Source organism: Maniola jurtina, chromosome 9 (assembly GCF_905333055.1).
Source record: "Maniola jurtina chromosome 9, ilManJurt1.1, whole genome shotgun sequence".
NCBI classification, from domain to species: domain Eukaryota; kingdom Metazoa; phylum Arthropoda; class Insecta; order Lepidoptera; family Nymphalidae; genus Maniola; species Maniola jurtina.
Genome location: NC_060037.1, coordinates 9,443,890 through 9,460,089, shown reverse-complemented (window position 1 = coordinate 9,460,089; position 16,200 = coordinate 9,443,890). Strand labels below are relative to the sequence as shown.

Below are 16,200 nucleotides of genomic sequence, written 5' to 3'. Positions count from 1 at the left end.
GGGCGCTTGTGCACTAGTTGATCAGAATTCGACAAAATACAAAAAAAAAAGCTAAACAAACCTAACAAGTAATAGGGTAAATAATCTCAGATATTGATAATAGTAAGTTATAAATGTAAATAATCTCAGAGACTGATAGAATTCAATTTGGATTAGTGCACAAGCACTCAATTTTTTTACTTATAATATAATAATCCTATGAGTAACACCTAAATTTTATCAATAATAATTACAAAATAAGACCTGACAAATATTTCAAAATTTTAATTTCTGTAAAAACTGTTTTGTAAACTCAACATGATTTCTTATATTATTTTCAACACAATTAAAAGATTCAAGAATCAAGATCCATTATTAGGTAGATTCACTAGTTTGAACCATGGCCAAATTGACAAGATGTCGTATTGTAGGTCTTCCATGAGGGCAGTTCTGAAATAGAAGTAATGTTTAATTAAGGCTATCGTTGTCAACGATCCCCCGTCGATTTCCTACGTATGATATTATTGTTCTTATCTCTATCTGCCCTGGTTCGTGCATTCTCGGTTCCTAGATCGGTACATTTGTGATAACCAATTGAAATTGCTGTGATTGGCTGAATTTACCATGTTCTTGCTGCGACAGTGAGTTTGAGCCACTAGCGGAACAATGTTAGCCGGTCAGAAATGATTGCAATTAGTCAACCTGTTTGACGTCCGTGTTCTGTTTTCGATTACAAAAAAGAAAAAATTGTTGTTGCAATCATCAATTTTAGCAAATAGTGAAAGAGAGTCGGCCAATCAGAGGTCACAACTACCGTCACACTTTCTGTCACACTATGGCAGTAGGCATACCGAGTAATGAAAACAATTTTTAAATTCTGTCTAGGAAGTAGTAGGGTTGCCACCTGCCTCTTTTTGATTTACAGGCTACCACCATCAAAAATACGGGGTTTAGATTTGAAGAAATTTGAAAATTTGAAGTATTTAAAGAAATAGGCGGTGGTTCTCTCTGAAATGCATGGAAAGCCTATTTAGATATTTTAGTTTATTTGTAAGTTTTGTATTTTTTCTCCGTATGTTGCCGTGTCTTGATTGGTGAACTGTGTTTGCAATGTGGTTTTAAATAAAAGATTTATTTATTTAAATAGCTTTTAAAAACTCTTAAGTTTTGTAAAGCAAAATGTTATACATTTCATGCATACAATCTTTTCATTTTAACTTAAAATTACATTTAATTTGTAATTCCACCTTCACAGTATCAATACTATGGCCGTAGCCAGGAATCGATTGCGGGAGAGGTTTTATCAGGGCCGGAACTGAATCCTGTCATGAGGAAAAAAACATTCGCTCAACTTTATGGGCTAATTACCTGGTTAGTGGAATTTCGCCTTTCAATTTGTCAGTGAGATAAAATACAACAATAAAAAAGCGCGAGCGCAGTGAGCGTAAGTGTTTTTGGTTTAATACAGAAAAAATTAAAGTGAAAGGGAAACGAGTTTAGCCATAGCAAGATTATATTTTTAAAGCTTCCTATCCATACTAATATTACGAATACGACAGTATATCTATTTGCCTATCTACCCTTTCACGGCCCATCTTCTTTACCAAAATTTTGGTACTTACTATTCAGAGGTAACTTGCATCCCAGACATTTTTTTTTAGGCGGCTTTTTAGCCCGGAAAATCCCCCACGGAATTTTTTAAAATCTAAATTCATGCAAACGAAATTGCGGAGTTTACACCAAGTAATACAAATTCAAAGCGCGAGTGAAGTGAGCGCGAAATGTTTGATATATTTCCAAAAAAAATTGGTAAGCAAATGCAAGAAATAGTGTAAGTATTATTTTAGGCTTAGGTTTTTGACGGATTCCCAGGCGCAGTCGCCATTTCTAAATTTCTGGTCTGATGGGAGGCTTCGGTCATGGCTAGTTATATGGTTACTATGGCCCTAACGGCCAAGAAATTAGACTGCATCATCACTTACCACTAGAAAAGATTAAAGTCACGGGCTAACTTGTATAAAAAAAGGCTTACATCCTCAAACCAAGCCCCGCTGCCTTGGCTACGACCATGATCAATATCGAGTGGGTTTCGGCTACGCATTGCCGCAAAAGGAAAATATTCTTTCTACTGGACATAACGTCAGTGTTTGATTTCGCCAGCCAGGTTTCTGTATCCCGAAATACGGGGTAACCAGTAAAATACGGGGCCTCTGGCAACCCTATTCGGAAAACACTGTCACATTCAAGTTAATGTCAAATATTTTGTTTTCAATTACAGAAAGCTGCATCAATCATTATTACAATATTTTCTTTGTTGTGATTGGCTGAATTTTTGAGTTTGAGCCAATAAACAGACTGTTTGCCAATTAAACGTCATAACAATATAAATGCCAGAAAGTTTAACCAAATAAAACAAACTTAATGAGAACCTAGTGAGAATGCAAACGGCACACAATTTATAATACATATTATGTTAGTCGTATATAATAGATATTATAGTAGTCGTTCACTTTGGTAATAGTCAGATTGTCATCAGTAAAATTGATATTGGTTGATGTATCGTAAATTATTGTTTCGGTGACAAATATATTTATTATCTATTTATCTTTGAACAGAATCGAATAGAATGAAATGGAATGGAATACAATGATAAATTTTTATTCCTGTAAACTTTTAGGTAAACTTCAAAGTGTTTTTGGATGGTCAGACAAATTTACCACTGGTTCGGAATGCCGTTCCTACGTTTTCTAGGGTTTCGTACCTCAAAATGAAAAACGGAACTCTTATAGGATCACTTTGTTGTCTATCTGTCTGTCTGTCGTGTGTGTCAAGAAAACCTCTAGGGTACCCGTTGACTCAAAACCATGAAATTTGGCAGGTAACCTAACTGCGTAATTTTGGGTAGTTTTTTTAATCGATAAAGAAAGTTTGCGACATTGTTCAATAAAAAATTTGGATTCCAACTCCTCAATCCTGATGTTGCAGGGGACCTGACTACTAAAGCTAATGGGATTTAAAAAGTGTCGATTATTAATTGATATTGAAGGTATAGGATGCTGTAAGAAATTGCATTCCTAAATCCTGGTGATCCCTCGGGATTTGAAAAGGATCATCCGTTTAAATATTCTTACGTGATACAGAAACAAGTTGCATCCCGGGGACGGGCTATTACGGAGAGGCAACTTTTGTTCTGGGAAATGAAAGGATCGGGATTTTTAAAAACCTAAATCCACGCGAGCGAAGCTGTGGGCATTAGCTAGTTGTAAATATATTTAAAAGCTACTATAAGATAATAGATAAGGTACTTATTTCCTTATATTTTTATTGTATGGCAGCGCGCGGTTATAAATTATAAATTGCACGTCCTGTCCTTTTCTGTAATACATTTTTTTTTCAATATCTACCGCTTTATCTCATAGCAAGAGTCCGTAAGACATAATACAGTGAAAATAGGCAAAATATACAATTTTTGCAGTTTCCACGTCAGTACCTGTCGAATTTTTCTAACAGTGTAAGCAGCAGAGCTGAGTTTACCATCAAGTGTTGATATGTGGGTGTTCCATAGAAGCTTTGCATCTAACATTATACCGAGAAACACGGGGTTCTCCTTTATTTTCAACATATGATTATTTATCAATGAACTTATGTCATTTAAGGTCCTGGTATTGGGCAGTGTGAATTCAACACACTTAGATTTCTTTGCATTTGGAAGTAAATTGTTAGCAATAAATCAGAGAGTGACCTGTGATATGGCATTACATATAGTATACATTGTCAAAAATTATAATATTAAAGCTGTGCGTATTGCGTGAGGTAGGTTGCAAGAGAGTTGCAACTTGCAGGGTTTGATGCATGCGCTATTGCCAGCAAACATGAGACATATTTTTATCTACAGGCAACGTCTGAGTAGGTAACGCATACGTCTAACGCAAGTTGAAATGTACCAGTGTATTTAGTTAGACCTATCGACAAGTTTGGAGTTGGGTGCAGTCTAAATGTGGCCCGTGTGTTTAGACTGTCAGTTTCTGTCAGTTTCACGTGTCGTCCCCCGCACTTCACCACCCCGCTTGCACAAATCGAGACAGCACGAAATTTTCAAGATTTCTGGGTGTAATTTCTGGTTTTCGTAGTTCCCACACAATTATAACAATATAAAATATATAACGATAATTTTTTTACTACATAATATTCATTAAATTTTCTAGGTCTGTGGTTTTTCCAAATTTCATTAAATTGCTCCATTGTCTAGAAAAACGAGCACAAAGTTGGGCCTTTTTTTAAAGAAAAATACAAATCTTTGAGCCCCTGTAATTTTAAAACTACATATTATTAGAAAAATCTAAAACACCACAGACACAGATATTAGTTTCTAGACTATGTCTGCAAAATTTCATGGACTTTGGTTGCTTAATATTCAAATGAAATGGGAACTACGATTGTATGGAGTAAGTGACGGAGAGAGTCCTGTTAAGAACTTTATTATACCTTTGAATAAAAAAAAAGCGAACCAGTAAATATGAAACAACTTTGTGACTATGTCTTCACTCAACGGCAGAATGAGTACTAACCCTTAATTCGGGTGGGGCACGTTTTTCACCATGAAAACTTAAATCCAGAGCACTGAACTATAAGGTACATTCTGAACATAATTTTATATTTTTATTGAGACCAGTAAGGTACGGGTGATGCAAGCTTAGAAAAGAAAGTTTCGTGAGGTGGTTAGGGGCAATCATCATCATCATCATCATCAGCCTGTGGATGTCCACTGTTGGCCATAGGCCTTCCCTAAAGAGCGTCACCACATCACCCGGTCCTCAGCCTTCCTCCCTAGGGGCAATAAAAAATTTCAATTAAACCTACCCATGGTTTGTCAATTTCTGCCATATGATCAATCAGGACCCGCATATCTGCCCTACTGAGAGCTGTTCCTATCATCACAGATTTCCTGCATGCTCTTGATGCAAACATTGCTCTCACTCTGCTTGGCCTGCAGTACTCAGACTGATTTTCCTGCAATCAAAAATGGTTAATGATTTTGGTTTCGTTTTTTAAGCAGCTTTAACAAAGCTTTAATACCAATTCGTATTAAAGCTTCGTATATTTTTAACTTATCTTTGTTGAAGCCGCTATAATGTATAATGGAACAATGCAGACTTACAGTTAACGCAAAGAAAACTTTTCTTAAAACAAGTGTGAATTGAAAATTTATAACACCCCCGACAAGTGAAGGTTACAGTAACTAGAAAAGAGCTGATAACTTTCAAACGGCTGAACCGATTTTCTTGAATATAGCTAAGAACACTCTCGATCAAGCCACCTTTCAAACAAAAAAAAACTGAATTAAAATCGGTTCATTAGTTTAGGAGCTACGATGCCACAGACAGATACACACGTCAAACTTATAACACCTCTCTTTTTGGGTCGGGGGTTAAAAAAAGTTGCTAATGTGACGTGCAGAAAGACGTGGAGGCTTGCGGAGGTGACAAATAGCGCGAAAAAGAGTAGTCCACTCTGAACAAGAGGTGTATAACAGCAGTGTACTCCTTACGCTAAGATCTATAGAGCACACTTTAAATTTGCTCAGACTTAAGACACTGTTAAAACAAGACAGCGTTATACCGCTGGCATAAATCTGTCTCGTTTGAAAAAGTTAAGTCTAAACAAAGTCAAAGTTCGCTCTATATATTTCAACCTTAGTCTAGAGATGAGCTGCGCAAACCGTCATGTTGCTACTTCAGATTGGACAAATAATAAGTAGGGTTTCTTCATAAAAATTATAAGCTTACCCTTAACATAAAAAGTAGTTCTTCTATGTCTTCTTTTCCGAACATCCAATTTTTAGACATAGGTATTGTCAGAAGTTTCACTCTTTTAGTGGGTGGCGCGTGTTCATCTATTTTAAAAGTGAACCCATTCTTTTTGAAAATTTCAAGGTTATCCATTAATATTTGCTCATTGACACCTGTAAGCTCTAGTTGCTGTGGACTAATAAATATGTACACTTAAGTAATTATATTTGATTTGATATAAGAAGCATCAACAGAACAGCATGTCTAACAGATTTAACTTACATTACAAGTTTTTGATTTGTTAATTCAGTTGTTTTTTGCAAAGTTTCAAAGTTATAAATTTCGTCTGTAGCATGTTGATCGATTATAAAAAGATCATCGTCTAAACGCGTAATTATAAAACCTAAATTAAATTGACCAACAACTGTCATCTTTTTAAAAGAATCTTTACGGATTTCTCTGCTCAATTCTTCCTCACATTTCTTATTAAATACAGGATTTATTGCAGACCTAAACTTTATCCTATCTGGTTGTGATTTATTCCTTCTCTTACTATAAATATCCACTAAAGCTTTCACATGTTCTAAAGATGTTTTCAAATTTACAGTCTTTCGATTATTTTGCCCTAATTCTTCTTTGTCAGTCACAACTTGCTTTATTTTTGGTTTTGGTGTTTTTAACTGTATGTCTTTGAGTTTACATCGTATAGTGTGTGATTGTTCAAACACTACATCAGATATATTTCTTATTTGAGTGTTTGGCATTTCATCTGTATTCTCCAAATACAGTATATCTCTTTGTGTAATGTCTTCTTTTTTAGCTAACTTAACACTATCAATTTCCTTTATCATTTCGATATCACAATTTTTATTAGATTTCGTAAAATTGAATTCAGATTCCAAATCATTATTATCGGCCTTAATCTCAGGTCCTGAAAGAACTTCATCAATTTTAGATGTATAACTTTTTTTATTAGCTATAAAGCTATCTAAATTTGCTGTAGATTTGCGCTTTAATTCTGATTTATCAGAATTTTCAGTCTGATTATTTACAAATGTGTCTGATTTGTTACTGAATTGTCTTATAAATGACTGAAAAATCCTGGGTTGACTCAGCTCAGGTTCAACTTTTTGACTAGTAGTTTGTGTAGTACTAACAGATGGTTCAACTCTTAATGTTCTTGGTATACTTTCAAACATTTTGAACAAGGAATGTTTAAGTGCATCCAATACAGCTTTTTCTTTAGTTAGAAATAACTTTCGCTTATCAGGAGTAACATTTACATCTACAGAAATTCTGTCTACATTGACATTCAAAAACACAAATGGATATTGATTAGGATTATATTGCCTATAGACTTCGTTAATCAATTTTATGACTTTAGTTGGTTCACAGGGCCTAGAATTGACATAAAAGAATTGTCTGTCAGTGCTGGATCTACCACTGCCATGAGCACATGAAGAAATAAATCCTGTAAGCTTAACAGGCTCCGGCACGTTTTTGTAGCCTTGTGATTTTTGTGAACTCGTTATAGATTCTTGTGAGTTATTAATATTATTATCTGCATCATTGGAGTCTTCAGATAAATCAATTTCGACATCTTCTATTTTCACTGATTCATCATTCGCCTTTACTTCTCCTGATAGACCACTAAGTATATTGTCCTTAATATTTGATGCAGTTTCTGTTTTAATTTCAAGGATACTTTGTAACTGTTTAATACCAAAAATACAAGCAATATTATCTTTGTATGAAGATGAACCTTGTGTTGCAACTACTACAGATTTAGAATTGGAACTTGTTTGATTGCTACATGTTATTCTGAAAGTTAAAATCACTCATTTTACTTAATTTATTAGATATTTACTTTATGAATAAAAAAGTTATGAATGATGACTATGCCAACCCTAATCATTTGATCCAAATCAATCAGATTCAATGATGAATGAATTAATGATTCAGAGATCAATTCAAAACTCAATATATAATTGAACAAAATACCTACTTTACACCAGTAGATATTAAGCAATATGCATATAATAAATTGGTCATTTTATTGAACTCCCTCTTAGCATTTTTATGAAACTCCTTTTGTCTTACTGGAAGGGAGCAAAACAGATTAGTCAGTGCTACAGTTGTTCCAACTTGTCTTGAACATGGTTTTTTACTTGTGATATTGCCTTTGTGGTCGTATTCAATTTTTGTTGCTGAAAAACAAACTTATCATGAAACATCAGTAAATCATAAAAAATGTAGTTGATATCATATCAACTACACTATTGTCGTACCCACTCCTAGCACAAGCTTTACACTTAATTGGAGGGGAAAGGGGACTATTAGTCATGATTAGCATGGCTAATATTCTTTTTAACAAAAAAAATATATTCCTCATTGCTGAGGAATGTGACCCCTCCTTCACATATCCCTTGCAAAAGCCAGCCTTTGATGAGTCATATCAAACTCTTGAAATAGTTCCCTAGCGGCTAAAAATGCATTTACATTTTCAGAGCAAAAAAATAATAATTTTCATAGGATATATTTAAAAGTTTAAACAAAAAAATTAGTGCTTACCAAACTGACTGCTATGATGCCTGGTGGTAATTGTAAGGTTAGCCATAGAGCACAGGGAGCTTAAAGCTTCCCCTCGGAAGCCAAAGCTAGATACTCCAAGCAAATCTTCATAGTCATTTAACTTTGATGTGTGATACTTTAATGCTGATAGAGAAAGAATACATTTATCATAAGAAGATTTTACTATTGGTGTGGATGTAACAAAACTTTATAAGCAGCAAACAGTTTGATGAGGAAGATGCAGGACCAAGATGGTGCTTGGTGGCGCCCTCTCGATAAGACCCATGTTTAGCAGTGGATGCTTGCAGGTTGATGGATTAGATTGGAAAATTTAAATAAAATACCAATCTTACTTAAACCAGCAAAATTGTCTTCTGTTACTCCTGATCCATTGTCAGATACCTCTATCAAGTCAAGGCCATAATTTTTGAACCTTATATCAATATTAGTGGCACCGGCATCAAGAGAGTTTTCCACAAGTTCCTTGACTGCTACTGCTAAACTGAGAACTACCTATGGATGTAATATTATTTAAATTAGCTTCATCACATTAATTTTAGGGTTCCATATCTCCAGAGAAAAACAGGAACCCTTATAGGATCAATTCGTTGTCTGTTTTAAATACATAATAAAGCAAATTCAGTGATATTATGTGTAACTACTTACTTGACCAGAGCAAATTCTGTGCACTGAATCATTGTTGATAGGTCTGATAGAACTAATTTCAACGTTGCTTAAATCGTTCGCATCGACCATAGTTTCAATTAAACAACGAAGTTTAACTTTTATAATACCTCAAAAAACACTAAAATTAAAATAATATGATAGCGGCAAAAACATGTTTTTAAAACTTCAAAAATCAAATAGAAAAATGTTGCATCAGTGTTGCCAACTTATTTTCAAAAACTGACAGTAAATGCAAATCACGTTTGACGATAGTAATCTATGGCAGGGAATATAACGTAGTGATCTAGGCTTCGAGGTTAGATACATACTCTTTGGCAGAGAATAAGACCTAAGACCAATAGACCAATCAGCAGAGAGTTTTTTTTTCTTTAAATCTGGCTTTACTCTGATTAGCCAATGTCAAGTTTGTGATATTTTCAAGTTATTGAATTTATACAAGTATGGACTCCGTCTGCGCCGGCGCCCGCCTACATACGCGCGGCGCCCCTTTAGAGCGCTTCCCAGTCAGTTCCACCACCAAAAAACACCAACTAACACAAAAACCAGCCACTTTTAACAAAAAAAAAAACACTCCAAACAAGCACAGCACGCGCGCCAGCAAACGCCATCATAGACGAAGTCCCAGCAGAGAGTGGCACTTGTACATCGATGCACTTGGCAGATTTGTGGTCTGTGCTTGGCAGAGAGTTCCAGAGCATTTTGTTGACACTTGACATTTTGAGAGATTGCGTTTCGCGATTACAAATTACAATTTTACGTATTTATCATTATTTTAAATTTTTGTACCCATATCGATTTCGTGCAAGCGATAAAGCCTACCGGCTAGATTCCCAGGACTAAACAATGTCTCTAAATACCGCTCATGCAGATCACGGTGTGCTAATCCACGCTGGTGAATGGTAAGTCTTAGTTTACATAAATGTGAAGATGATTCTGAAAAATTTTAATAGATTAGTATGAGTCATAGTAAACTCTGTATCTACTATTATCATTATGCTTCTGGAACCATAATTAAACGGGCATTTACGCCTGGAGAGGATATGTAGGTACCAGGTTCTCGAAACATCTTGTTTTGTTCAATTTTTCTTACATTTTGTAATTAGGGTATCTAATTTATTCTAATAATTGTAATGGACCTACTGATATTACGGTTTTGTTACGTTTATGGTTTAAAACTTCCTCTTTACAAACAATACTGTCATTTGAATAATGCACTTGCTTGACATAAAAATGTTATCAAATAATGGTTGTAATATGTGTTTATCTTTTACAGCATAATTTTATTCTCTGATAATGTGGTTGTGGAGTTCTATGGAAATGATACACAAGAGTTCAAAGGCACAAAGAATGGACGAATGTATCTTACCACCCATCGTATGATATATAACTCAAAGAACAATGCTGATCCGCTAAGATCTTTTAGCTTTCCCTTCATAGCTTTACAAGATGTACGTAAAACATAATTTAATTCTGTAGACTGATGCAATCCTTTTATAGAATGAGACTGACCTGTCAATTTAGGCTTGAGTAAGCTTTTATAAATAACAATTAATACAAAATTACAAGATAACCACAAATACAATTGAAAAAACATACTAAGCTTACCAACGGATAAAATTTACCACTGAGTAAATTGATCAAGATATTATTCAAAAATATATCAAAATATCTGTGATCAATAATAAACATAAGTGATGCAATACTTTACATAATATTGTGTCATAGAAACAAATGATTTTTTGTGTTGGCTGCATAACCAGAATATAAATCTTAATATTTGAGATGATTTTTCTACAATATCACAAGCATGTGATGACATATCCATAATGTTTAAAGTATGAGAGTGATGTAATCAGTTCAAAAAAATTGTAATAAAATATATGAAAATGTTATGTCAAATTATACTTATAGGTGACAGTGGAACAGCCTATGTTTGCAGCAAATTATATTAAAGGCAAAGTGCGTGCTCAGCCAAATGGAAACTTCATTGGTGAAGTGAAATTCAAGCTGACATTCAAATCTGGCGGAGCTATAGAATTTGGTCAGGCTATGCTTAAAGCAGCACATCTTGGTAAGACTACATATTTTTTATTCATATAAAAAAATGATTTACTAAATTATTCCATGTTGCAAATCATTATCTTAATGTAAAGCATGTCTAGTAAATCCACACTTTACAGGAAAAAGTACTATGATGAAACATCAAAAACAAAGTGTATCTTCTTCTATATACTTTAATAAAAATCAATCATGTATGAAAGATCATCTCGTGAGAACAAATTCAACAATTTGGCTGATTTTTTTAGGACAAGGTTTGTAAGAAAGTATTTGGAAAATCCTCAATAAAATTTGCACCCATGCAAAGGCGGGGCAAATTGCTAGTTTTGGTGTAATAAATATATTGATTAACATTTTAGAGTTGATTTGCAAATGCTGCCCAGTCCAGCTGAATTCCTCTGTTAGCCTCCTTGTTGAAGTTGGTCCTATGGAATTGTAATTATAATTAAAAGCATTATTATCATAATAATATAATTTCAGCCTCTCGCCACATGTCGGCCGACGCGCCGCCGCCGCCCTACACGCCGCCGTCGGGGCCGTGGTACGCCGCGCCTCCGCCCGCTTATGCACCTCCACCGCAAGGATATTATGGATGGGTGCCTCCATACAATGTAAGTCTTAAAACTATCTGGTCTACCAGCTGATGTCCACAACTTCGTTCGTGTGGATAAAGGTTTTAAAAATCCCATGGAAACTCTTTGATTTTCTTATAAAAGTAGCCTATGTCACTCTCCGAATAATCATGTTGATCCGTTACTCCGTGATGGAGGGAGAAATACACATTCATATTAATTATAATAATATTAATTATAATAATGGGTAGTAATTAGCTACTTACTGGTGTGATTTGCAATGCATCTTGCTTAAGAGGACAAGGAAAAATGATAAATCTGATCTGATATCTATGAGATAAAGCTTTTCCTGTTTTTTTCAGAGGTAGTAAGGGCATCATTCCAAACATTCATTTAATGATTCAGAAGCGCTATAGTGCGTTTCATCGAATAGTACCTATGGCGTTATGTTGGCTCCCCTGTCTGTTGGGCGGTCATTGGCACCATATTGGCATGAGAAGACGCAGATTTTGTTTATTTTCATTTGATTTTCATTTCATTCATTCAGGAAAATCAAATGAAAATAAACAAAATCTGCGTCTTCTTATGCAAATATCGTGCCAATGACTTGGACAGACAGGGGAGCCAACATAACGCCATAGGTACTATTCGATGAAACGCACTATAAACACTTTACTTTCTAATATTGCTATAAGCTAACAAAATTTTCTTGTTACAGGCATTTCCCGATCAACCCTCTCCAAACTCTGTCTTCATATCGAACAGCCCCCCTCCTTATCCTGGTGTAATGGGCGTTACTTATCCCCCTGGAGGCAGCTTCTCGGGAGCAGGGCCGAGTCCCACAGGTGCGCAGGCTGGCGGTTACCCGGGCTACCCGGGCGCCCAGGCCAACGGGCCAATGCCGCCGCCGGGGTACCCAGGCAACGGTCATTTGCCGCCTCCCGGATACCCTGGCGGCTTCGCGCCAGGAGCACCCGCTATGTCGCCTAATGGTGAGACTTATTGAGAAGTTAAGAGTTAAATAAAACTGTTGACAATTTTTACAGGTTACATAACTGTTATTAAGGGGATACGGCTGTATTGAAATTGTAAGTTTAAAAAGCTAAAGTTTGATTAATATATATCGTATCTCAGAATTATAGAGACCTATCTGGGAAAAATGCACAGATTTCAAAAAACAAAACAGATTGAAAAAAAATATTGTTGTAATCTTATTTCTTAACTAATTATATTTTGTTCATATTGAAATGTTAGAGGCTTGTACTGTATGACCACTGACCATGGTTTTTTAAATGTGAAATTATAACATACAGAATATTATAATTACTGCACTGTAAACAGAGCAAAAATAGATCCATACAATAATAAAATTTTGAAATAGGTTTCTATGAATTCCAAAGGTGCAATATGTTTTTAAGCATTTTCATGAATCCTATTTACCTTATTGTTTTTCTGAACTAATATTCGCCTTTCCACAATTAAGCTTCGGCTAGGAATGCACAACAACAGTTTGATGTGTGCCATTTGAATTTTATTTCAGCCATAAGCCAAAGGTACTTCATTAAGCTTCTATATAACTCAATCATTGTAAATATCATAATTTTTAATGTGCTAATAATAATATTATGAATATTGTCAAAGCATTTCCATTATTTATTCTGGAATGTAATAGGTACAATTTTATTGAATCAATTTATTTTTAAACCTTTTCCAAGTATTAAACTCAACATTTTTTTTCCAAATATAACTGTAAAATAGTAATTTTTAAAACATGGTGATTGTCAACTAATTTTGTTTAACTCTGAATTATACGGAAACTTTGAGTGAACGAAAAACTGGTCAAAACGTTTTAATATTTTAAAGCCAATCAAATCATAATTTTTGCCCTGCTGATGCTCCTGTGTGAGTAGCCAACATTAGCGTTTTATTATTAAATTGTTCATGTAATTTAGAATATTGAAACATTTTAGACCCACTTTGTTGGTAGTGATCACTTGCTATTAACAGTAAAGTAAATTGGTATGTATAATGTATTGTATAAGTTTTGATGTTAGCAGTAGTTTGAATACCAATTTCAGATGCTAAAGCAGAGGAAGCCGCTCGAAGCGCGTACTACGATCCCAATAAGCCGCAGACAGCTTATGTCCCACCACCATATGTAAGTATTTCTAACAATTGGTACAATATACTAGAGATTTTAAGTTTATTTTGACACTATAAAGAATAAATATGTATCACACTAGAATGGAGTAAAAGTAATTAGTTACATATAACAGTAGAAGATAGTTAGTAAACAGCACGGATATTTTTTTTTCTCTCATCTGGCTTTACACTGATTAGCCAATGTCAAGTTTGTAGTTATTTACAAGTTAGGGAAACTATATGTATAAGTATGGACTTCGTCTGTGCCGGCGCCCGCCGACATATACGCGGCGCCCCTTTAGAGCGCTTCCCAGTCAGTTCCACCACCAATAAACATCAGCAGAACACAAAAACCGGCCACTTCTAACAAAAAAACACTCCAAAAAGTCACAACACGCGCGCCAGCAAACACCACCACAGACGAAGTCCGGCACGGATCTCGAGGCATGAGTTTGGATATTTTGCGCACATGTGCACTCAACCCACTTCGCTCCCCGTTAAAGAGACCCAACCTGATGTACTTTCAGGAGACTACCACGGAAATTGTCACTATCATTTATTGTTACAAACGCGATTGTTGTATTTGGCTGAATTTGTAATACGTTATTGTATCATGTATCAACTTGCTGTAGTTGAGCACATACTGCCATACCCCTTCCAAGTTAGCCTGCTTCTATCTTAGACTGCATCATCACTTATCATCAGATGAGATTGCAGTCAAAGGTTAACTTGTATTTGAATGTTACAAAGTGACGGCCAATGAGAAGTGATTATGATTGTCATAGCAGCGTCGTGCTAGGCTCGAAGCTTAAAATAGTCCTAAAAATTTTAAATTAATCTAAAATTGTAAATTTAATGTTGCAGGATCAACCACCAACCTATCAGGAATCTACGTCGAAGAAAGAAAACTAATGCATTGTCCACACTATCACATGAGCACCGCTTCACATGATACACCTTCACACTACTTTGATTAGAGAACTAAAGTGAGTTTACAATTTTTTTTTATTGTAATTGTAAACAAACATGAACTGCAGTAAGAAAATGTGACTTATGTTCTTATTTTAGATAAATATTTTACATCAATAAATTTTTAGCATTTTACAGATTTTTTGTGTATAAAAAATTGAGCATCACAATATTCACATTTCACAACTATCCATACTGGGAATGCTGAACAAAACTAAATATAAAATTATAATAATTTCTGTCCGTACCGAAACTCGGTTTTATGTTATGTGTTAATATATTAGAATATAATAGTCAGAGTTGATTTAGGTGGCTACATTTAGCTAAAACTAGATACCCAGACTGATGCATTGCGATATAATCGTTGTTATTGATGCAGTTCATGCTACATTTGCTAAAAATGTAAATTATAGCCAATACCTTCAACTAATCACTATAGATGGATTGCACCAAGATTTTTTATTGGCGCTACAGTTTTAATTTATTTTTTAAGGTGCTCATTATGGTATGTATTTACAATATTTAGGACCAAAACAATGGGAGTGCTTAAAATCACCAATGGTTCTATAATTAAAGTAATGGTTCTAAATTAAAATATTGCAGTTCATGTTAGTATAAAGACTATAATATATTGTATTGGTTTTTAGCATTCCATTAAAGATTACATAGCGCCATTTATAATGCTAGAGCCTTGTAACTGTAAAGTTTATCAGTATTAAATTAAATTGCTTTGAATTGTTGTTGAATTTAAATGATTATGTATATAGAAAGTATAATTATTGTTATAAAATCTTAAGCTATGTATACACTTGTCGAGCCGTCATGAGCAAAGGCTTTCTAAGATTCTGTGACGGTATTTGTCGTCCTTTTTTAACGACCGAATCTTTTTTTTTTAATCTGGACAGCGGCTTACTCATAAAATCGTTTGCGAGTTATTATTAATTACCTGCTATGATAACAGCTGATATGATTAATTATTATAATATTATTCTTTTTATTTTTTAATAATAATTAATCCATCCGTATTTGTACCCAACAAAATATGATCACATGATTTTGATATGTTTCTATTAATTAAATGGAAATATCGCATACAATTCCTTTTTATTTCCAAAGAAAGAAAATAGGTTCCAGTTCGTAGAAAGGTTTATATAAAATAAAATTTTCTACTGATAAACACTTTAGGAAGGATATATTTAATTATTATTAATAGTTTTTTCTATGAAATCCTAAATCTTGTGACCCTGATTAATATAGTAGGTATAACTTGTATGGATTTCTTGACCGTATGCATTAGTTAGTTAAAGCTTATACTTAATAAATGAAATTCATCTCAAGATAGACCTATAAGTGTATAAGAAAATATACACCTCAAGGTTTAATCATTTAGTGCTCTTTAATTTTTAACCGCGAAGTTTATTTTTTCGTCATTA

At 34.4% G+C, this 16,200-nt stretch overlaps 2 protein-coding genes across 4 annotated transcripts; one reads left to right on the top strand and one right to left on the bottom strand.

Moving 5' to 3' along the window:
* Positions 1-249: 249 nt before the first annotated feature.
* Positions 250-9,218, bottom strand: LOC123868172 (mismatch repair endonuclease PMS2). 3 transcript variants are annotated; one of them, XM_045910574.1, is made up of 9 exons: positions 9,006-9,218; positions 8,693-8,852; positions 8,340-8,483; positions 7,937-7,975; positions 7,774-7,867; positions 6,051-7,589; positions 5,766-5,964; positions 4,840-4,989; positions 250-429 (listed from the first exon to the last, which is right to left on the bottom strand). In XM_045910574.1, exons 1-9 carry the CDS (start codon positions 9,093-9,095, stop codon positions 355-357), a joined length of 2,490 nt encoding a protein of 829 aa, XP_045766530.1. In that variant the 5' UTR covers positions 9,096-9,218; the 3' UTR covers positions 250-354. The 3 variants fall into 3 exon arrangements, with proteins under 3 accessions (XP_045766530.1, XP_045766529.1, XP_045766532.1); XM_045910573.1 differs by having other exon boundaries at positions 7,774-7,975; positions 9,006-9,217; XM_045910576.1 differs by lacking the exon at positions 8,693-8,852 and having other exon boundaries at positions 7,774-7,975; positions 9,006-9,216.
* A 504-nt stretch (positions 9,219-9,722) lies between these two features.
* LOC123868135 (WW domain-binding protein 2) lies at positions 9,723-15,757 on the top strand. The gene is made up of 7 exons (XM_045910513.1): positions 9,723-9,925; positions 10,300-10,474; positions 10,938-11,097; positions 11,565-11,695; positions 12,375-12,648; positions 13,735-13,814; positions 14,663-15,757. The coding sequence occupies exons 1-7, from the start codon at positions 9,870-9,872 to the stop codon at positions 14,708-14,710; spliced, it is 924 nt and encodes a 307-aa protein (XP_045766469.1). The 5' UTR covers positions 9,723-9,869; the 3' UTR covers positions 14,711-15,757.
* Positions 15,758-16,200: the final 443 nt, after the last annotated feature.